This window comes from Protomyctophum parallelum (genome assembly GCF_964188405.1).
Source record: "Protomyctophum parallelum genome assembly, chromosome: 1".
Lineage (NCBI taxonomy): Eukaryota > Metazoa > Chordata > Actinopteri > Myctophiformes > Myctophidae > Protomyctophum > Protomyctophum parallelum.
In genome coordinates this window covers 96360775-96384931 of record NC_139697.1, presented here as the reverse complement: position 1 = coordinate 96384931, position 24157 = coordinate 96360775, and the positions used below count along the sequence as shown (strand labels likewise).

The 24157-nt window shown below is 43.8% G+C and overlaps 2 protein-coding genes across 2 annotated transcripts in view; one reads left to right on the top strand and one right to left on the bottom strand.

Moving 5' to 3' along the window:
• LOC310866910 (transmembrane protein 47-like) overlaps window positions 1-24157 on the top strand; it is a 217382-nt gene that overhangs the window by 160775 nt on the left and 32450 nt on the right. The gene's annotated exons all lie outside the window — the stretch shown is intronic.
• tlcd3a (TLC domain containing 3A) overlaps window positions 1-24157 on the bottom strand; it is a 62225-nt gene that overhangs the window by 19476 nt on the left and 18592 nt on the right. The window contains exons 2-3 of the mRNA XM_083776677.1: window positions 19881-19967; window positions 7789-8008 (exon numbers count right to left, since the gene is read on the bottom strand). Coding sequence (XP_083632803.1) covers window positions 7789-8008; window positions 19881-19967 — 307 coding nt within the window. The remainder of the gene's footprint in view (window positions 1-7788; window positions 8009-19880; window positions 19968-24157) is intronic.

Below are 24157 nucleotides of genomic sequence, written 5' to 3'. Positions count from 1 at the left end.
ACTCGACCCATTTAGACCTGAGGATGATTCTACAAATGCCTTCTAAATCCTGACAGTTTACTGAAAAACCTCATGTTTCTATGTCGGTCGTTCTCAAACATTTTCATGTCAAGGACCCCCAAAAATATCTGTAATTGGCTGCCGACCCCCATCTGAAAATATGTTGTTCCAGGGACCCTCCCAGAAGCAAAGATTTGAAAGAATATATAGGCCTATTCAAAGATTATCTGCGCCAAATTTTCATGATTTTTCAAAAATAGCAGACCTACAAGCTCGTAGCGCGGCACCGAGTGCCGCGCTAAGAGCTTGTAGATCTGCTATTTTTCAATAGCTAAAGTATAACATAATGCTTGAAACCCCAAAAGGGGTTCGCGTTCAGAATGGGTTAAGTACACTACTTAAGTAAATGTACTTACTTAAGGCCTATTCATAGTCTGGATTTTCGGTGGTGAGGTGACCACCGCTCCGGTGGTGAGCTGACCACCGGAGCTGAAATAACGTTGAGCGGTGTGGTGAGTAAAAACAGAGAGAAGGGCTGGAGCGGTGGCGGTGGTTTGCTCTTCACCGCGGCTCGTGACGTCATGTTGTAGTTCGGTGGTCACCTCACCACCGAAAATCCAGACTATGTATGAGCCTTTACTTTCCACCACTTCTACAATGGTACAATGACATCAGGGGAGAGCGAGTGGCTTATCATACGTTTTATGTTTTAAGCACGCCAAACAATCCAAAGAACGAAGTAAATCAGACTTTACGCCAGAGGAAAGTACAAAGACACACAAAGAAAGGAAGGCGAGGAGGAAAGCCCCGTCAAATCCAACGTTCATTCATCGGCATTTTCCTACAATGTACAAACAGACGTATTTTCAATGCAGTGTTGATTTTGACAGCAGCTTTTGATTTAGTTTAGTCATAGTTTTTTGAAGAAAAAATAACAATAAAACAATAAAAAAGTAAAGTTTTAGTGATATTTTAGTCATCTGAAATGTTTTACATTTAGTCAGAGCCATAGAGTATAGACAGAGTTACGACATTGAGGGGGCAGAAAACAGCCTAGTCACGTTGGTTCATGTACTCGCGCGAGCCCATAGACTCCAATGCATTCCGTAAACTTCCGTTTGTCCCTTTTAAAAAAGGGACAAACCAATAGAGGTCTACAGTATGTAGAAGAGCCTGCATGGCCCCGTGAAGTGAACGGAGTTGTCGTAACTCTGTCTTACTCTGGCTCTGCATCTTATGGCTCTGCATTTAGTCTAGATTTAGTCGACTAAGAGTCCTATTTTTGTCAGTGCTAAACCCCTTATCTCTAAACTTCTTTAAAATTTAGGCATTTAGCAGACACTCTTAATCAAGAGTAACTTACAGTAAGCAAGAAACAAATGGAAACACATGGAAATACATCATATTATACATAGATTGTTCTTAGCTTACGTATGATTCTTGATGGCTATTTCTATTTATTGAAACTATGCGTATACGCTATAGAGTGCTATGTCTACATAAAATGCTATCTAAGTTACGTAAGTTGGGCCTTCATACACCTGTAAGGTTGCCAAGGCTAGGGCAAGTGCTACGGGCTAAGGTTGAGTCTTAAGAGGTATGTTTTCAGATTGGGAGTGAGTCTGCAGTTCTGATTGTAATGGGAAGTGCATTCCATAGTTTTGGAGCCAGAAGGGAGAAGAGTTTGGGACGTGTGGAGCGTTGTCCCGGCGTTTTTAACGAAGGTACTTCCTCCCTGCGTCAGCTGATCTGAGTGCACGGAAGGGTTTGTAGGGTCCGATCAGACTTTGAAGATATGGGGGACGGGGGTGCCATACCTTAGATATGGGGGATGGGGGTGCCATACCTTTGGTTGCTTTGAAGGCCAGCATCAGAGTTTTGTACTCTTTTTATAACGTATTTAAATTTAAATCAAAATAGTAATAAAGGCAAGGAAGTTTAGGGATGAATGGTTTAACACTGATGAAAATAGGGCCCTTCATCTACAGTTGATTTAGTCAACTAAATTGTTTTCCGGCAGGCCTTAATGGCCTGATTTTACACTTGGTTGCATGCTGAAAATAGCAGATCTACAAGCTCCCAACGTGTCGCGCTGTGACGCTTTGCAAGCTTGTAGATCTGCAATTTTCAGAGCGCAACACCCCAGCACAACCAAACGGCATGTCTTTTAGTTAAATGGATCTCTTCTCCACTATAGTCCCTCTCTAACATGTCAGTCCGGTATTAATCTGTTGACAAAAAGGTCAGTATATTTTAGTCATAGTTTTAGTCATCATAGCTTTGTTTTTTAATGAAGTTTGTCAGTGACAAAAGGTAGTCGACGGACAGTTTTAGTCGACGGAATCAACGACGAAAATCGCGGAACAGAGAACACGAAAAACGAGAGACGGACGGACAGAACGTCCTCGAGGAATGAACAAGCCCCGTTCAAATATTGGACACACACGCACAGAGATAAGGTGAATCGATGGGTCTGATAAAGGAGAGTAGGCTACTCCAGACCAGAGACAAGCCGCTCGCTGTCTGGCACACGGCTATACTCTGCTACGTGTGTGTGTGTGTGTGTGTGTGTGTGTGTGTGTGTGTGTGTGTGTGTGTGTGTGTGTGTGTGTGTGTTTGTGTGTGTGTGCGTGTGCCGTGTGCGTGTCCTTGTGCGTGTGTGTGTGTCTGTGTGTGTGTGTGCCGGTGGTGATAAATAAACCATGAGGAGAGGGTACATGCTGCCCTGCCAGCCATCTGAACGCCCAATAATGACTTTTAGACCGCAAGAGTGGAACCCTACACCGCGCCTAACTAAGTACCTGACTACCTCCTGCGGTTAAAAAATGGTGTGTGTAGTGTGCGCTCGTGCGTGCGTGTGTGTGCGTGTCTGTCTTTATGGTTTCAGTAGCCTATATCGTTTGATCGCTTTGGCCGATATTTTAAGTTCACTTCAACGAGAGGCTGTTTCACTCGAGTTTGCATCAAAGTGTAATTTGCGTTTTCGCTTTTTTTTTTATAAAGGGTATGGTGTTTTTATGTTAGGTAATCTAATCTCTGCTTGTTGCTTCCGTGGCCCCGTGGGATCCCTTTGTTGTAAAAGAGATACTAATCTCAACGGGACCCACCTTGGTTAAATAAAGGAGAAATGACAATAAAGAACTAAACATTAGCACTACAGTATTTTACTGTGTAAGTGTGGCCGACATCACCCCTCATTTCATGTCGGCTGCTGCTGAAACCGTACCGCTCTTTAAAATAAAGAAACTAATAAATACATCTTTTGGATTGTCAAAGCGGGTGGCAGTAATGGCAGATTTTACACTTTGGTTGCATGCTGAAAATAGCACATCTACAAGCTCACAACGCGTCGCACCTAACGTTTTCGTCTAGTTTTTACTTGTTGACGACATTGTCAACATATTTAGCCATAGTTTTAGTCATCATACATGGATTCATTTTAATTTAGGTTTTATTTAGTTGAAAAAGGGTATAGTCAAGTTCGTTTTTAGACGACGAAAACAACACTGCAGGGAGGAGAAGAGGAGTAGGTCAAGATAGGACAGGACAGGACAGGACAGGGCAGGACAGGACAGGACAGGACAGGACAGGACAGGACAGGACAGGACAGGACAGGACAGGACAGGACAGGACAGGACAGGACAGGACAGGACAGGACAGGAGGGATGACAGGCAGCAGCTGGAACTAAATAATGTAGGGTAAGGTGATCCCGTGTCCCCATTGTCAGCCACGGCACAGCAACAAAGGGGCCTGCTGGTCTCTGGTTGCACCTGGCCTGCTAACCTGGAATGCGACAATGCACCGGACAACCACGGTGCAGGGACGTGCACACATAAGACAGGGCCGGCAGTGGCTTAGGGGTAGAGTGGCCGGATGGTAACCGGTTTGCCGGATGGTAACCGCAAGGTCACCAGTTCGAAAACCCGGGCTCCCCCAGAGTTAGTGTCGAAGTGTCCTTGAGCAAGACTCTGAAGCCCTAATTGCTCCTGATGTGCTGGTTGGTGCCTTGCATGGTTTCCACTGTCATCGGTGTGTGAATGTGTGTGAGACTGCAGGGTGAATGTAATGCACAATCTCTGTAAAGTGCTTTGGATGAAAGGGCCAATGCTAGCACGGCGCTCGTCCGACCGCCAACTATAGCCAATTACAACACGGCCGTCCCTCCAGGCTACAGGATTTATGGTAACAATGGTTCTTGATTTGATTCTCCGCGTGGGTAACATTTTGTTAATCAATTTAGACCCGAGGACAATTCTACAAATGCCTTCTAAATCCTGACAGTTTTCTGAAAAACCCTACAGTGGTTCTCAAACATTGTCATGTCAATGACCCCAAAAATGATATGTATTTGGCTGCCGACCCCCCCATCTGAAAATATGATGTTCCAGGGACCCCCCCCCCCCCCCCCAGAAGCAAAGATTTGAGTTAAAAACATTGGCTCTGATAGAATATATATTCCAAATTTGCGGCCACATTTTCACGATTTTTCAAAAATAGCAGACCTACAAAGCTTGTAGAGCGGCAATCGGTGAGCTTGTAGATCTGCTGTTTTTCAATAGCTAACCCATTCTGACCGGGCACCCATTTTGGTGTTGGCATCATGTTATGTTTTAGCTATTGAAAAATAGCAGATCTACAAGCTCATATCGCGCCACCGAGTGGCGCGAATAGGTCTGCTATTTTTGAAAAATCGAAGACACTTTTAGAATCTGATCTCAGGTCAGAATGGGTTAATCAATTTTTTCCGGTCTGCCAAAAAAAACAAAACAATCTTCATCAAATGAGTCTTTTGTATGAAAAGGGGGGGGGGGCGTGTTACCCATTGTTCTCCCCAATTTATTCATCATGCCAATTGATTCTGCCCCGCACACATTTGTGCGTATTGTCACTGCTGTTGTATCCTACTGTTGATGTAACTTGATTTGATTGCATTTGATTTAGCACCATATAAAAACAATACAAAAGAATATGCAAAATATAAAGAGGAAACTGCTATAGAGCGTCGCAGTCCCTCCCCCTTTCAGAACGACGAGTGGCCCAGGAAATGATTCTCCATTCATTTTCTCCATAGGCTTTTCAAAAAGTGTTTATTTAACCCATTCTGACCTGAGATCAGATTCATACAAGGTTTCCGCCGGACACACACTGGTCTGATGAACCCATTCTGACCTGAGATCAGATTCTAAAAATGTCAGTCGTTCTTCGATTCTTCAAAAAATAGCAGACCTACAAGCTCGTATCGCGCCACTCGGTGGCGCGATATGAGCTTGTAGATCTGCTATTTTTAAATAGCTAAAGCACGACATGATGCTGACACCAAAACGGGTGCCCGTTCAGAATGGGTTAAAGACGGTTACGCCGCGGACAAAGCCAACTCGGATCGTGACAAATCATGACAATGAACACAATGTTTTGGGCCGATCAAATAGAAGATAAAAGAAGAAAAACTAAACAAATAGTGTTGTCGCCTGCCTATATTTTCTTCTTTCTAATTATTTGATCGGCCCAAAATATTGTGTTTGTTGTCATGATTTGTCACGATCCGAGTTGGCTTTGTCCGCGGCGTAACAGTCTTTAAATAAATACTTTAAGAAATGCCTATGGAGGAAATGAATGGAGAATCATTTCCTGGGCCACTTTCGTTCCTTTCGTTCTGAAAGGGGGAGGGACTGCAACGCTCTATAGAACTTATCCTCTTGTATAGTCTTAAGTATGAATGTTAGTTTTTCCATGACATACAATTCCTCAGTGATGTCCATCCAATGTTCTTTCGTTTGTTGGGTCCTGTTGGCACCAGCGTCGTGTGATCGCTTTCTTACTTAAATATTAATCATGTATTAGAAACTCTTCAGGGATATTCGATGCCAATACTCCTGTACTGTTGTATCTATTTCAATACAGGACTTTTACTTGAGTACTGTTACATTGTGTCCTTGAGTACTGTTACATTGTGTCATTGAGTACTGTTACATTGTGTCATTGAGTACTGTTACATTGTGTCATTGAGTACTGTTACATTGTGTCCTTGAGTACTGTTACATTGTGTCATTGAGTACTGTTACATTGTGTCATTGAGTACTGTTACATTGTGTCATTGAGTACTGTTACATTGTGTCATTGAGTACTGTTACATTGTGTCATTGAGTACTGTTACATTGTGTCATTGAGTACTGTTACATTGTGTCATTGAGTACTGTTACATTGTGTCATTGAGTACTGTTACATTGTGTCATTGAGTACTGTTACATTGTGTCATTGAGTACTGTTACATTGTGGCATTGAGTACTGTTACATTGTGGCATTGCTACTTTCGCTCAAGTATAAGAAAAGAAAAACAACCCGAGTACTTCTTCTTCCAGCAGTATCATATACGAGACTGATTAATTAGCTAATTGGACGTCATCTCAGAGTATCGATCATCCTCTCCAGCAGATACTGCGTTTTATATGCTTAAGTTGTCACTGGATCGGATGCAGAGAGGCTTATACGCAGTTCTCGGAAAAAAAAAACAGTTAATGCCATTAACGTTTTAAGACAATGAATCAGCTGAAATGATGGGTTGACCCAGCGTAGCCTCAGAGGACTATAACGGTGTGGATACTGTAAGGCAGTGGTTCCCAAACCTTTTCATGTCAAGGACTCCCAAATTCACACTAATTAGCCCCGCGGACCCCCGTTTGAAATAACATGCCTACAGGGATTTCTACGGCTCTAGCAGTGATTCTCAACCAGTTTGATTTCAAGGACCCCCCCAGTTTGACATGAATTAGGCTATGACCCCCTTTTGATGGGTTTTTCCATCTCTGGGACCCCCCAATTTATATTGTAAAATCAATGATAAAACACATTTACTGCTACCATTTATTGAAAAATTAGGACCTATTTAGCGCCAGCATTTTTTTAATTTGAGCTCTTATTTTGAAAAGCCGCCATTTTCCGGTCATTTCGCCGTAGACCTAAATTTGGAAACTACACGGAGCTGGGCCTTCCTTATTGACAATCTGAATCCAGACCGGAGCTCTGACAAGCTACACAGCGTCGGCTCTGTGACGTCAAAGAAACGCTGTTTTGACCAAAAACGCCATCTGGGACAAGGAATAGGAGATACAGGCAATTGAAAGAAACTGATAGAATGGATTATTATGGCGACGACGATCTAAGATGAACGATCCAGTGCTGTGCTAACAACACAGCTAGCTAACCGGCTAACGTGAGTAGCATTATGGGTCGCTTGATCGAATGCACTATAAAAAGCAATTGCCGAAGGGCTTCGGCAATGGCGGTAAAAGTATTAATTCAACTCTGGGAGTGTACAAATATTCCATTTGTGTACAAATGTTCCATCTGTACACTCTCAGAGTTACAGACCCATAATGGTCCATTTGGTTCCTAACTATCAATTAGCTGGGGATTCCCTGGAACTCCCTGAAGGACCGTAGGGGGTCCCCGGTCCCCACTTTGGGAACTACTGCTGTAAGGTATGGTAAGAAAGGGTGGGTGGGTGTCTAAGATTGGAGCATATAGGGGCCTTAACATACCTATTATTAATGTAGTTTTAAACCTGCACAGGAAAACAAACTACAATCTACAATCAACCTGGGGTCACATGTCCCTTAGTTTAGACCTGAGGCCGATTCTAAAAACATTGGCTTCTGAAAATCCTATTTTTCTGGTGCTCAACCAGAACATATTCATACCAGCCTCCGCTGCGTGGCACCCTGCCCAGCGTGCCCGTGTGTGCGTGTGTGCGTGCGTGTGTGCCTGTGTGTGCGTGCGTGTGTCCTTACCAGCGTGACAGGAAGCAGCACGGTGAGCAGGGCTATATGGTGGAGCACCAGGAGAAACTCCCGCCGCAGGAAGGAGTTGACCGTCCGCAGCGAGTGGCGCTTGTACTCCTCGTGACCCTTGACCTGGAAGCGGTAGTAGTGGCTGAGGTACATGGCGTAGATGTCGTAGCTCATGTACGGCACGCCGTACCACACCACGAAATAGGTGGCCAGCCAGTGCCTGGAAGGAAAAACGAGAAAAGAATCGTTATTAGCTTTTTTTTCTGTGCCGATAGGTGGTTTAGCAGCATCAACTCTAACTCTACGCTCCTCGTTTCCTTTCCTGGTTGTTCAGGGAGGCGGGGGGCTTTTGTTGTGAGCACAGTGTTCAGTCGCATTAGCTCAGACCCTTTAGCTATCATTACAACGAGTTACATGTGCTCAGACCCCTTAGCTATTATTACAACCAGTTACATGTAGCTATCATTACAACCAGTTACATGTAGCTATCATTACAACCAGTTACATGTAGCTACCATTACAACCAGTTACATGTAGCTATCATTACAACCAGTTACATGTAGCTACCATTACAACCAGTTACATGTAGCTACCATTACAACCAGTTACATGTAGCTATCATTACAACCAGTTACATGTAGCTACCATTACAACCAGTTACATGTAGCTATCATTACAACCAGTTACATGTAGCTACCATTACAACCAGTTACATGTAGCTATCATTACAACCAGTTACATGTAGCTACCATTACAACCAGTTACATGTAGCTATCATTACAACCAGTTACATGCAATGGAACACAAAGCCACAAATGATTTACGATCGTCGGGATGCATCTTTGCGACTGCATTGTGTGAACTCTTATCTTTGTGTCTGCCCGTGTGAACACAACATAAGTGTCCCGTTCAGCCGGTTCTTCTAGAAGTAAGCTTACGGTATAATACTGGCTCCATTGTGTGACCTACCCGGAAACACATTGTTGCTTTGCGACGATGGCATGATGTCTATAGGCTTGTATTTATTTTCAAAATGTATAAAATGTGGTCAATACTGTAAAACTGAATGAGATCTTAAGAATTCACACACATGGACCACATCAGGCAATTGAACACGGATGGTAAAAACATATATATGCAAGGTCTAAGATACATAATACAGTATGTAACATGATGTGAGCTAAATCTATGATCTTAGTTTCACCAATTCAAAGTTTAAGCTGGCTGACTGTGTAACTTCATATTGGGCAAGCTGGGGATTGTATGTTCTAAGAAGTACTTAGCAACATTCTTGCATATACGCACACGTGCAACGCGAGCCCGCGCATGCCCATACACACACATACACACACACACACACAGTCACACACGCAGTCACACACAGAGCTAGCCATTTCTCTTTTTAAAAGCCATTTTGACGCCTAACCCTGACCTCTAAATGCCTCAATAATTACACAACAACATGCATTGTATAAGCATAGCTCCTTGTTAACCATAATGAAAACAGCGTTTCTCTTGGCTTCAGGAAAATGGTCCTCACAAGGTCATTATTACAAGTTGTACTACAGGCCTACTGGTGGAGAGAGACATCTGGCCATACAAATATATCGTACTGTGCAAGCGAGCGCGCACACCGTTTGTAATATTACTAAAGACTTTAGGATGGTGCTTTTTATGAATTCTATTATTTTCCCCTGCCATTTTTATTTAAGATATTTTTTTGCGGCTTACGCCTTTTATTGATTTTTTGAAGGGACAGACAGTAGGCTGACAGGAAACGGGAGAGAGATGGGGGAAGACATGCAGTAAAGGCCGTGTCGGGCTCGGGAGTCGAACCCGCGGCACACTGCGACTGGATTACCAGTCGGGTGCCCAGACGGTTACGCCACCGCCTGGGCCCCCTGCCATTTTTAACCATAACAATAACACCCACAATAGCCGACCGACAAGCACACAAGTGCTATTGTTATGGTTAAACATGGCAACACTCTCTACTTCTCACATTGTGTGGGAACGCCTACCGAGTGGCAAGAAATAAAAAAAGTACTTTCTGGCCTTGACAGCTCATACTGCACATCAAAACAAAAATGCTATTTTTCAACAGCTAAAGCGTCATGACACAATGCTTAAAACACCAAAAGGGGGTTCCCGCCCCAAAATGGGTTAAGCACAGTACTTGAGTAAAAGGTACTTATTAGTTACTTTCCTCAAGTATAAAACTCCACACACGCAGGCACGCACACAAAATGCTTCGCATGCCACACACTGTATACAAAGGACTTTAAGGGGTGAGGTTGGGGGGGGTCACGCAGCAGCTTACCAAAGTCCAATAAAGAGCTTGTGTTCTATAATGAATCCAGCTTACAGTTATGGTTCATTAACGGAGCACACAGAATGGGAACGAGATCGACCCCGCTGACCCGCCACGCAGTTCACCACCCTGGGGTGGGGGGGGGGGGGGGTCAGCCACCGGCTTAATAAAGACCACTGAGGCAGCGAGAGACATGGCAGGCAGGCGGGGGTCTTAAGCTGGTCACCCGGTGTTTGTAAACAGCAACAGGGGCTTCATTCATTTAAAAAAAAAAAAAGTTCTTCCTCGGATTCCGATTTCATCGTATATATGCACATGGCACCGCTGTAGTCGGTATGTAGTCCTACCATACAAAAAAAGCAAAAAAGCGATACGTCCGGGCCTCGACAGCCCATCCATCCAAACGGAGAAGTACCGTCTGAGTGTGTTAAAGGAGAATTATTTACCTCAATTTGTAGTCGTTACGACCCCCACCAAAGAGGTCCAGGTGTTATTTTGTGCAAAAGCGCATTATTGGCTATTTTCCCTATACCATAAGCCCTCAATGAATTGAGTTGCATTGAGTTGCATTGAATCGAATGGGGGCATTGGGGTGTTATCGCTTATTTCCAAAGCGAATGCCAAGGCGGAAAGATTGGGAGTGAATCTGCAGTTCCGATTGCAATTATGGGGAGATCATTCCATTGTTTTGGAGCCAGATGGGAGAAGAGTCGATGTATTTGGCGGCCACAGGACTCCATCTGAAAAGATGCTGTGCCAGGAGAGACCCAATGAGAAATGTGTGGTCCTCGAAATCATTTAGATTAGATTTGTTATATGAATGAGCGAGACTTCATGATGTGACTTGTTGCGAGCTTTGCAGATCTGAAATGGCAATGTATAAAAAAATCGGGTTGAAAGTGCTTAAAATGACTTGGCTGGGGAGACCCTTCAGAAACACCCCATCAAGGACCCATCCAACCCCACTTTGAGAACCACTAGGTCTTATAGCCCCAATGCCACCCACTGGGCCATTCTGAGGACGTTAATAGGCTACATCGACAGCTAGACGACTGCCCCGATGCCTTTTCCATTTAAACCGCCAAATGGGCAGCATGCACATATAAAAGAGGACTTCTGTGCCACGCGTTTAATTTCCCTCAGGTGTACTTATTTAACTCTTTTTTTCTGCGGTTTTCAATCTGAATAAACCGTGCTCTCTCTCTCTCCGACTGTAAAGAATAGTAGCCTTGATGGAGGCTGTAGGCTTGTTTATGCTTAGGGGGTTATGATGCTATTATGCCCACCACAGGGCTCTGGTCAGGGAGCATGGACTCAATGAGATGAGGATGACAGTGACTGTGGCATTATGGATTTTTATAGGTTGTTGATGGTAGTACAGACATACAGGCTTGGGTTGCTCATAAATGAATGATATTTCCTCAAGAACACATTCTGGCTAGGGCTGCGAATCTTTAGGTGTCCCACGATTCGATTCGATTCCGATTCTTGGGGTGACGATTCGATTCAAAAACGATCTTTTTCGATTTTTCCGATTCTCGATTCAAAAAAGATTTCTTTTCGATTCTAAAGCAGTTTATTTTTATTTTTATTAAAAACTATTAAATTGCCCAGGCCGTAGCGTAACGGTCTGGGCACCGGACTGGTGATCCAGTCGCAGTGTGCCGCGGGTTCGACTCCCGGACCCGACACGGCCTTTACTGCATGTCATCCCCCCATCTCTCTCCCGTTTCCTGTCAGCCTACTGTCTGTCCCTTCAAAAATCAATAAAAGGCGTAAGCCGCAAAAAAATATCTAAAAAAAAAAAAAAAAAAACTATTAAATTGAATTTTAGCATGATCTACTCCAGTCTTCTGGCATGAAAGCAGAGTACATTTAGGAAAAAGCTTGTATAATTGTAAAGGTTTTATCAACTGATTGATTTAAACACACAAAGGTTAAATCCAAGAGTAAGAACATGTCTCATTTATTTAGCTTGCACAAATTTGAACCAGTACAAAAGTTACAAAATCTCTTCTCACTCAATACCAGAACAATACATGGTGTAAAATAAATACAATTGGCAGGCTTAGCTTAGCTGGTAGTAAATGCACTATGCAGAAACCCAGGCCATAATGCATTGCATGCACAGGTACATTTGTGCAAAAAAAAAAAAAAAAAAGATTTTTGGAAAATGAGAATCGATTCTGAATCGGACGGCATTAGAATCGCGATTCTAACTCGAATCGATTTTTTTTGACAGGCCTAATTCTGGCCCTCCTGTTAGTCTGTAGAGCTACTGCATGTGAGTGACCTGCCCAGTAGACAGTGACACAGCTTTGGTACTGGGGTCCTGAAACAGAGTGCCCATGCAGAAGAAGCCTGAACCAAAATATAAACTGGGTCCTAAAAGAATGACTAGATTGCTGAAAGGGCCTGCACAAAATAAGGTAAATGGATGTAGCGATAGGGAATTTTCTACACCGACTGTGTGGTAACAATTCCATAGCTACGGGGGGGGGGGGGGGGGTCCATCTATCCCATTCTGAACGGGAACCCATTTTGGTGTCAGCATCATGTTATGCTTTAGCTATTTAAAAATAGCTAAAGCTCATATCGCGCCACCGAGTGGCGCGATATGAGCTTGTAGGTCTGCTATTTTTGAAAAATCAAAGAACGACTGACATAGAAACATAGCTTTATCAGAAAACTGTCAGGATGTAGAAGACGTTTATAGAATCTGATCTCAGGTCAGAATGGGCTATACCCCAGATAACCCCCTCCTCTGAACGGCTGCATTGGATCCATCTATACCCCAGATAACCCCCTCCTCTGAACGGCTGCATTGGATCCATCAATACCCCAGATAACCCCATCCTCTGAACGGCTGCATTGGATCCATCAATACCCCAGATAACCCCCTCCTCTGAACGGCTGCATTGGATCCATCTATACCCCAGATAACCTCCTCCTCTGAACGGCTGCATTGGATCCATCTATACCCCAGATAACCCCCTCCTCTGAACGGCTGCATTGGATCCATCTATACCCCAGATAACCCCCTCCTCTGAACGGCTGCATTGGATCCATCTATACCCCAGATAACCCCCTCCTCTGAACGGCTGCATTGGATCCATCTATACCCCAGATAACCCCCCCTCCTCTGAACGGCTGCATTGGATCCATCTATACCCCAGATAACCCCCCCTCCTCTGAACGGCTGCATTGGATCCATCTATACCCCAGATAACCCCCTCCTCTGAACGGCTGCATTGGATCCATCTATACCCCAGATAACCCCCTCCTCTGAACGGCTGCATTGGATCCATCTATACCCCAGATAACCCCCTCCTCTGAACGGCTGCATTGGATCCATCTATACCCCAGATAACCCCCTCCTCTGAACGGCTGCATTGGATCCATCTATACCCCAGATAACCCCCTCCTCTGAACGGCTGCATTGGATCCATCTATACCCCAGATAACCCCCTCCTCTGAACGGCTGCATTGGATCCATCAATACCCCAGATAACCCCCTCCTCTTTCACAGCATAGTCCGAAGCAGGGGTTCCATGCAAGCTCTTCTGGATCATTTCAGGGCCCACCTGAAGACCTCAAAAAAGCGTTTGGCGGCCCACCCAATCTGACCACGTCGTAAGTGTTATAGGTGCTGGTCAGATGCCAGAACAGGTTCAGTAGGGTTATCCCTGATCACGTGATCGGAAATCAGGGACCGATCACGTCATTTTCAAATGATCGGGAGCTAAAAAACGCTAAACTAATCGATCCCGTGGATCGCTTGGATCAATGGAACGAACATATCTCTGCTGTCGGGAGGAAACCTCATAACTCCAAAATGTTCATTTTTCATTTGGTGTTGTAACTTTATATATTGTCAATTACTTCCATGAGAGGGGGAGAGGTGGAGGAGTTAGTTGCTTTAGCAGACATTTTGAGGGTCCAATGGAGTTAAGAGGTTTTGTCCAAAGCACTTTTTACTACTTTCCATTGGTTCAATATTTTCGAAACACACAGACGTAAAGGGTGTTCAATAGCACTGATTTATGAAACACACAGACGTAAAGGGTGTTCAATAGCACTGATTTATGAAACACACAGACGTAAAGGGTGTTCAATAGCACTGATTTATGAAACAAACAGACGTAAAGGGTGTTCAATAGCACTGATTTATGAAACACACAGACGTAAAGGGTGTTCAATAGCACTGATTTATGAAACACAGAGACGTAAAGGGTGTTCAATAGCACTGATTTATGAAACACACAGACGTAAAGGGTGTTCAATAGCACTGATTTATGAAACACACAGACGTAAAGGGTGTTCAATAGCACTGATTTATGAAACACACAGACGTAAAGGGTGTTCAATAGCACTGATTTATGAAACACACAGACGTAAAGGGTGTTCAATAGCACTGATTTATGAAACACACAGACGTAAAGGGTGTTCAATAGCACTGATTTATGAAACACACAGACGTAAAGGGTGTTCAATAGCACTGATTTATGCCAAAAAAAATTAAAAACTCAAAAATGTAGTTATGAAATGTCCTCCCGACAGCAACGATATTATACTATAAAGTCGGTGGCACTTTTTGAGTGGTGCAACCACTCCAAAGAACAGCAATGTCACTATGGGGCTATGTGACTATGTTACTATGTTTAGAGTACCAGTAGGGGCAAAAGTGGCACTGTTGTGCCAGAAACAAAGAGAGAGATACTGCTGCACTGTTGCCTGCTAATATATGAGAGAGAGAGAGAGAGAGAGAGAGAGAGAGAGAGTGTGTTATGAAGCATGCATTGTGCATAACACTCGTTACAAACGTTTATAGGAACTTAAAAAAATGTCACAAAACAACACACACGTATAGTTTTTCGATAGCCAAGGGGTAACATGGATAAAGGAGTTAAAATGGGCTATTGTTAAGACGTGTGCGTGCGTGCGCCTGAAGTGTACATGTATGTGAGTGAGTGCGTGCGTGTGAGCGTGTGCGTGTGCGTGTGTGTGTGTGTGCATGTCACAAGCATGCACCTCCTGCCTGCCTGTCTGTCTGTGTGCAAATGAGAGACGAGGGCAGAGCACAGAAGTGAGCATGCAGTGTGAGGAGACATTTAAGCCAGGAGGGGGGAGGGGAGGGGAGGGGGGGGGCAGGATTAACAGCTTGGATGTCCCATAAAGACACACACACAAACACACACACACACACACACACACACACACACACACACACGTGCACGCAGCCTGGGGTCTGGCAACAAAAGAAAAAAAAGAAAGAAAAAAAGACTGCACTTCTTGGATTAGTCCCAACCATAGCTGTAACTGTTAGCTTAGCATCAGAAGTTGGCCCAGTTTGTGTAGAGTGAAGGATTCTCTCTAATCATGCCAGGGGGAGGAAGGGGTCGACATTGACACGCGTCTATAGCTAAATGGCTCGTGTCTGGATTAACGCTATAGGTTCCCCTCCTCGTCGTTATAGCTTTATTCAAGTCAAAGAGGTCCAAACTGCTTTAAGGGATGCTATAATGCTATATAACGCGGTATAGGTGTAAGAAGGGCATGTGGGCAGTCAAGCGAAGCTAACTGGACGACAGGTGGCTTGTCTTGGCCAGGCAGGAAGAGGGCTCTGCAGGAAGGCATGAGGAGGATTTGGGGGTAGGGGCATGCGGCGGCTCCAAACGGCGTGCGCGCGGCTGGTGGGAGCGGGACAGTTAGCGCGGGGGGGTCATAAATAGACAGATGGGGCTGAACGAGGCGATCTCTGTGGTCGGAAGTGGGTCGACAGATGTTGGCGTGGTGTGTGTGTGTGAGAATGTGTGTGTGAGCGACAGTGGCAAGTGTTTTAAGCCATTCTGACCCGAGATCAGATTCTAAAAATGTCTTCTACATCCTGACAGTTTTCTGAAAAAGCTATGTTTCTATGTCAGTCGTTCTTCGATTTTCCAAAAATAGCAGTCCTACAAGCTCGTAGCGCGCCACTCGGTGGCGCGCTATGAGCTTGTAGATCTGCTATTTTTCAATAGCTAAAGCATAACATAATGATAACACCAAAAGGGGTTCCCGCGCAAAATGGGTTAAGCCATTTTGGGCGGGAACGCTTTTTGGTGTTTCAAGCATTGAGCCAGTTGAAAAATAGCAGATCTACAAGCTCATAGCACGGCACCGAGTGCCGCACTATGAACTTGTAGGTCCGCTATTTTTGAAAAGAATCGTGAAAATGTGTGTGCAAATCTTTGAATATATATACTGTAGGCCTATATTCTTTCAGAGCAAACGTTTTTAACTCAAATATTTTCAGATGGGGGACAGCGGCCAAATACATTATAATTCTATAGGGGTCCTTGACATGAAATTGTTTGAGGACCACTGACATAGAAACATGTTTTTTTTTGGGGGGTTTTAACGGTCATTTGGCAAGACATTTGTAGAATCGTCCTCCGGTCCAAATGGGTTAAGCTCCGAGAGAGCGTATGAAAGTGGAACCAAATGGACACTTTACAGGACCACCTCGAAACCATTTTCAACCTATCATCCTCACTAATGCTCATTAAGAGATGGCACCCATTTTCAGACGTTTCAGAAAGTATTTATTTAATTCTCTCTGTGCCGCTATAGCTGTTAGCTGTGCCGCTAGCATGAATCCCCAGTTCCCAGCGCCACCATCAGCGTCCACTTTATTAAGAGAAGGAGTGTGTGTTGGCTCACTGGAAACACTCCGCTACACCAGTGGGTCTCCATTTAAGTGTCCTTGTGTGGGTTCCAAACAGTGTTGTTTTTGGCAGCAAATTTCTATTTTAGTTTTAGTCATAGTCTCTTGAATAGTTTTCACTTAGTTTTAGTCACATTTTAGTCACATGGAATATTCTAGTGTCGTTGTAATGACATATTTTACACTTTGGTTGCATGCTGAAAATAGCAGATATATAATGATTGTATATCTGCTATTTTCAGCATGCAACCCAGCATAAAACTGGATCTCTGGTCCACTAGTCCCTTCCTAACATTTTAGTCTAGTCTTTATTTGTTGACTAAATTGTCAGTATATTTAGTCTTAGTTTTAGTCATCATAGATTCGTTTTCATTTAGTTTACATTTAGTTTTTGTCAGTGAAAAAAGGTAGTCAACGAACATTTTTCGTCTTAGTTTTAGTCAACGAAAACAACACTGGTTCCAAATGGCCCCGTACGGGTCTGTGTAGCTCTGAGAGTGTAAAGATAGTTCCATCTGTACACTCTCAGAGTTATGGGGGTCCTTGAAATTTCTAGAACCACTGCACACCAAATGGTCATGGTCATGGAACAGCGCCTATACACCCATTTTGACCTGAGATCAGATTCAAAAAAATGTCTTCTACATCCTGACAGTTTTCTGAAAAAGCTATGTTTCTATGTCAGTCGTTCTTGATTTTTCAATAAATAGCAGACCTACAAGCTCGTAGCGCGGCACTCGGTGGCGCGCTAGGAGCTTGTAGATCTGCTATTTTTTCAATAGCTAAAGCATAACATGATGCTATAACACCAAAAGGGGTTCCTGACCAAAATGGGTTAATTAGTGTTATTCTGAAAGCCTGTAAATAAAAGTCAGCAGAGTCCCCGATTCCCGGAAGTAAGAAGAGTTATTCGACATGCTGAAATGAAAGCCAGGTTGAAATCTTAACGATTAACCCGACCAAAACCGATGATGTCACCGATATGCAGGGTTGTTGGTTTTTTTCTCTCTTTTTTTCCCCATTTTCTTCAGCGAATACTAGTGACAGAAATGGTGCCTATATGAGCATTAATTAGCGAGGACCAATTATATGGAGATGGGTTGAAAACGGGCAAAAAGGTGGTCCTTCTCAAAAGGTCACGATCATGGCCGCCCTTTCCCCCTGTCACTTTTTTGCCCTGTCGTGACTTTGCAGCCCCGCTCCTATAATTCCCCTGGGCCCAATCTCCTCTCCCCTCTTATCTCCCACTCTCCCCATTGGTGGGAGTCCAATTGTCCAATTGCCCTGAGTGTCTTCACCTGGCGAGCACCAGCTGAGTCCGGCTGGCCGGGTGACGAGCTCCTCCGGAGACCGTTCAACCCATTTAGACCTGAAGACGATTCTACAAATGACTTCTAAATCACGACAGCTTTCTGAAAAACCCCTATGTGTTACTATAGCAGTGGTTCTCAAACCATTTCATATCAAGGAACCCCCAAGAAATATAATGTAATTGTCCGCCGACCCCCATCTTAAAATATGTTGTTTTATAAAAGCAAAGATATGTGTTAAAAATGTTCGCTCTGAAAGAATATATATTCAAAGATTTGCGCCACATTTTCACGATATTTCAAAAGATTGCAGATCTAAAAGCTTTTTTTCAAACGCTAACGTATAACATAATGCTTAAGTAAAGTTCTGGTCAACTACAGTATCATCTACGACGTGGTCTCGTGGGTTTGATGTGAGTTCCTGCATATGGGTTCACGTTAACACCTCCCTTTGCTGACAGCGGTTCCCCTCGTAGCCTCTCAAGAGTTTCACGAAAGCAGACAGGTGTTCGTCCAAGTGGCAAACAGCTGTGACAGAACGATGCAGAGAATGTCTGAAGAGCGCAAAACTTTTACCCCAAGTAATCGGACGACAGGTGCGGGAGGGAGGGGGGGGGGGGGGGGGGTTAATTCGACAGGGAATTTGTCAAATCAGGCTTTAGGGCTGCAGGTTGCTATGGCAATCAATAGGCTCTATGCACACAGAATAACCCATTCTGACCTGAGATCAGATTCTAAAAATGTCTGATTGAAAATGACCAGTTTTCTGAAAAAGCTATGTCAGTCGTTCTTCGATTTTTCAAAAATAGCAGATCTACAAGCTCGTAGCGCGCCACCGAGTGGCGTGCTACGAGCGGCGTGCTACGAGCTTGTAGATCTGCTATTTTTCAATAGCTAAAGCATAACGTAATGCCAACACCAAAACGGGTTCCTGCCCAAAATGGGATAACTCCTTACTACTTACGGGAGGCCCCTTTCCTAACTTCCTTCACAGGTGTTACCCATGTTCTTCTTCTTCTAATGCTGTAAATTAACTCAATCCCTCCCGTTACCATATACGGGCGGTAACGGGAGGCCAGTGGCAACAGAATGAACGATATATGAGAAGAAGAAGTTTTTATTGTTTGATTAAGCTCCCAACATCGAACTTTATCCCATTCTAAGCAAAGAAAAATCACGGATGACGCGTCACCGCGTGCACGTGCACCGAGGACAGGGATGTAGGCTGTTTCTACCATGGGAGAACAAGTTAACGTCTTGATTAGGGCTTTAAGCAACTAGTAAACCCACTAGTCGACCTTGTTGGTACTGGTTGACTAGTTGATAAGAAAACAAAACAAAAAGTGGGGCAGGGGGAGTTTCCCGATTTTGTAGGCCTCAAGATCAGGTAGATTATAGTTAGTACAAATAATTATGTACAAATATATATATTTTTTTACATAATAGGTAGGTAAACAACTAGTCGACTAATAAAATAGGCAACTAGTCAACTAGTCAAAATGACAGAGTTACCGTGTGGGGGTCCCTCTACTGTACCCTCTACTGTACTGTACTGTCACTGTACTGTACTGGCACAACCGAAATCACCTTATATACAGTTAATATGTGTGTGTGTGTTAGGTTGTGCACAGGTGGTGAAAAACAACCATGCTGTTTTCGTGCTCATACCCAGCCACCCACCCACACAGTCACTTAAGGAAGTGGTTGCACCACTTAAAAATGACTTAAAAATGACTAGAAGTGAAAGCCCTAGTCTTGAGCTGACCTGTCATTGATGACGTCACCCTGGCACGACGACACCACGATGACTCCCGCTGTGGTGGCCATGACGGCATGGATGGAAGACACCAGCCTGGGGACAGACAGAGAGAGAGAGAGAGTTAGACACCAGCCTAGGACAACAGACAGAGAGAGACAGAGTTAGACACCAGCCTGGACTGGAGAATGACAACATGGATGGAAGACACCAGCCTAGGACAGAGAGAGTTAGACACCAGCCTGGGAAGAAGGACAACAGACAGAGAGAAAGAGAGTTAGACCAACAGACAGAGAGACTTAAGACACCAGCATAGGGAGAAGGACAACAGACAGACAGAGAGAGAGAGAGAGTTAGGGCCGATTCATACTCCTATTTTAGAGCAGAATAAAAGTCGGTTCGGCGCTGAAGAGCCTACAATTTGACGTAATTTGAGGTTCGGGGGGGCGGGTACCGTCCTAAAGTCGGCTCTTCGGTGATACTGAAAATTTCTGACGAGCCGAAATCATTTCGGCACTACAGCGCCGAAACAGCGGTAAAATAGGAGTATGAATCGGCCCTTAGACACCAGCCTGGAGGGGAGAATGACAACAACAGACAGAGAGAGTTTTCCATTCAACGGTAGTGAAAACAGAGAGAGCAAGACACAAGTCAGTTAATTGCCATAGAACGCTGGTTTTCAAAAAGGCTGTACTGTACTACCTTAATCTGTTAATAAAGTATTCAACCAATCAACCATTTGGGGGTCCTTGACATGAAAGTGTTTGAGTACTAGCTCTGGCCCACACGGCACGGCTAAAGGCGCATGTACTTACGACATAGGAGAGAGATCGGTGCTCAATTCATATCACCACATTTCTCATGTGGCATAATTTTGCACAATAGGGACTATTTTATTTAATAATGGAACTGTCAGTATGTAGAAGACATTTTTAGAATCTGATCTCAATGGGTTAAGCAACGTTTCTGTCACATAGACCTTCTCCATGCAGGCATTTGAAGGCCGATGTTGTGACCCAAACGACAAAGCGCTCAAATACAATAATTGTCCCTATAATTTCTTTTTGCAAGTGCAGACGAAGTGCGGGTCATTTTATTCCATTCTCTCCGTTGGTCTGATCCGCCTGCCTGCCTACGCACTACGTCTCTATCGGAGGCCATCAGGAGGGCAGAACACTTTGTTGCCTGTGTGACAGAATTCAGAAGATCTCAGCGTTATCACCACGCAGCAAAACTGCACGATTTTTCTTTTTTTGAGTGGTGCAACCGCTCCAAGGAACAGCAATGTCCGTGTTTACCTACTATGTGTGGTTCACCTATGTGACGTTAACCCATTCTGACCGGGCACCCATTTTGGTGTTGGCATCATGTTATGCTTTAGCTATTTAAAAATAGCAGATCTACAAGCTCATATCGCGCCACCGAGTGGCGCGATACGAGCTTGTAGGTCTGCTATTTTTGAAAAAAATCGAAGAACGACTGACATTTTTAGAATCTGATCTCAGGTCAGAATGGGTTCATCAGACCAGTGTGTGTCCGGCGGAAACCTCGTATGAATCTGATCTCAGGTCAGAATGGGTTAATGAGCCAGTATAATGAGTACCAGTAGGGGCGCCGTTTGGTTTAGTTTATTTGATCATCCTTCATTGTCTTTAAATATTGTATTTTAAACTGAATGTAAGCTGTTATAAAAACAAAACAAAACCAAAACATGATGATCAAAAGGAGTAGACAGAAGCTAAAAGCTTATAAATGCCTATCCTACTTACAACAGAACATGAATCGTAATACTCATTACATTAACAGATTCACAAAACAAAAGTCAGATACGAGAATTCCACCCTGTTGCCAGAAACAGACAGAGAGAGATAGTATTAGTGCTGCACGCACTGTTGGAGGGGGGGGGGGAGAGAGAGAGAGAGATAACGAGAGACTGAGAGACTGAGAGAAGAGCCCGGACCAAGACCGCATGATTGTACTGCATTCTATCTTAATAGTGAATTTCCTCAGTCCAAACTTCCAAGTGAATTTCCCCGGTCCATGAAATAGCCCTTCACTAAATCCCACCCCAAAAAGCGATTGTCCAATGCCAATCCAAATGGTTTAGCAACGGTTGCTATGCAGGTCAAGCTTTCTTCGCTGCCAACGTGCCTATTGGACAAAGGATGGGTTGGGGAGGGACTTAGTGAAGGGCTAATTGAATACAACAAGGCTGAATTATTCAGCCACACGCTTCACTAATTTACCAATAAACTACTGTGGTTAAAAGGCAACGTATAGGCCCAGGCCGTAGCGTAACGGTCTGGGCACCGGACTGGTAATCCAGTCGCAGTGTGCCGCAGGTTCGACTCCCGGACCCGACACCGACTTTACTGCATGTCATCCCCCCATCTCTCTCCCGTTTCCTGTCAGCCTACTGTCTGTCCCTTCAAAAATCAATAAAAGGCGTAAGCCGCAAAAAAATATCTTAAAAAAAAAAAAAAAGGCAACGTATACAACGTTGCCCTTGATAACAAAACAATAAATACATTTTACCCGTCCTTTCCCTCGACACCGGCAGTTATTATCCGCTTCTACTGGAGTAGTACAGTAAGCATTGATTGCCCTCTTGAGCCATGACCATAAAACCTTAGAGCTTCAAAGATTTTCCTAGAAGCTTTGTCATTTGTCGATTTGCCCGTCTACTTCCCAATTGGTTAGTCATTGCGACCGGATTTTTTTCGACCAATGACAAAGCTTCTATAGGAAGATCTTTGACACATCTAGGGGCAGCAATCTGCATTCAGAGACTACATTTTCTGGGAGCGTTCCACCCATTCCTCCATTGCTGGCCGTCTGAACACCAAAAAAAGAAAAAAAGAAAAGTCATTAACCCATTCTGACCTGAGATCAGATTCATATGAGGTTTCCACTGGACACACACTGGTCTGATGAACCCATTCTGACCTGAGATCAGATTCTAAAAATGTCAGTCGTTCTTCGATTATTCAAAAATAGGAGACCTACAAGCTCGTATCGCGCCACTCGGTGGCGCGATATGAGCTTGTAGATCTGCTATTTTTCAATAGCTAAAGCTTTCAATAGCTTTTCAATAGCTAAAGCAGAATGGGTTAACAGTTTGACATATTATTGCTTTTAGCAGCTTTAACTAAATGTATTTAATGTAGTATATATCATATAATATCACAGAAACATTCAAGGTGTCCTGGATGGATGGGAAAATAATGTATATCAATATTTGTGTAAATCTCTATGGGGGGAAAAAAATTAATGGCCGATTTTTCAGTGGTGCCATCTTACCACGGCCAGTGCTATGCCCTATACGGCCTGTAACGGTGTGGCTCTGCCTTTCAGAGACTCTCTACCAGATTGCCAGTGCATCCCGACTCTGTTATATTGGGTTACCTAAGGATGCAAAGTCATTCAAATCCAATTTGCGGCTCTGCCATCAAGCTGGTGTTGAGTAGGATCTGGAGCTAGCCTTGGACTTGACCCCCCCGAATGAACATGAAGTAAGTCTTGGCTTTGACTTGTTTACAACTTCAGATTATAACATCAAGACCAGGAAACCTGGGGCTCTCTCTCTCTGCCACGACCACGAAGGGTGCGACAGTTAAACCAGACTAATTGACTTAATCGATTATTAAAAAAATATAACAGTCACTCGATCAATTACCGATTAACAAGCTAACCCTAATTTTTGGGCATGTCATTATGGGCAAAAGGTTCCAAAGAAATGATTAAATAACTGTGTCGTGAGCTTGTAGATCTGCCGTTTTGCATGACACCATTGCACGACAAAGTATAAAATAGCGCTGAAGCACTTGTTCGAAACGTTCAATTATAACGTTCTCAATAATTTGATTAACCCAACAAGTAATTGATAGAATAATTGCCAAGACGATATAATTGATAATTGCAGGCAGCTCTACCCGAGAGTAAATATTGAGAGCCCGGCTGGCAAAGTGCAGAATGCATCCATGTGATTCACATTGTTCATAATGTGTGCATTCATACTGTAACACTAAAACAGGGGTGCCCAAAAGGTAGATCGTGATAGATCACAAAGGCTGTGCAGGTAGATCACATGACATGCCCCTAAAAATATATATAATTTAAATATAAAAATGTATTTATTTTGCTGCACCTGCCACTTGAATTAAGGTGACTTGATTGATTGCCATCAAAAAGTGCCTGTCAGCTCAAACCCACAATGCAAGTCTTTGTTGTTGTGCACAGATGTCAGTAGCATTAATATATATTTTTTAAACCCTACCAGTTCCATT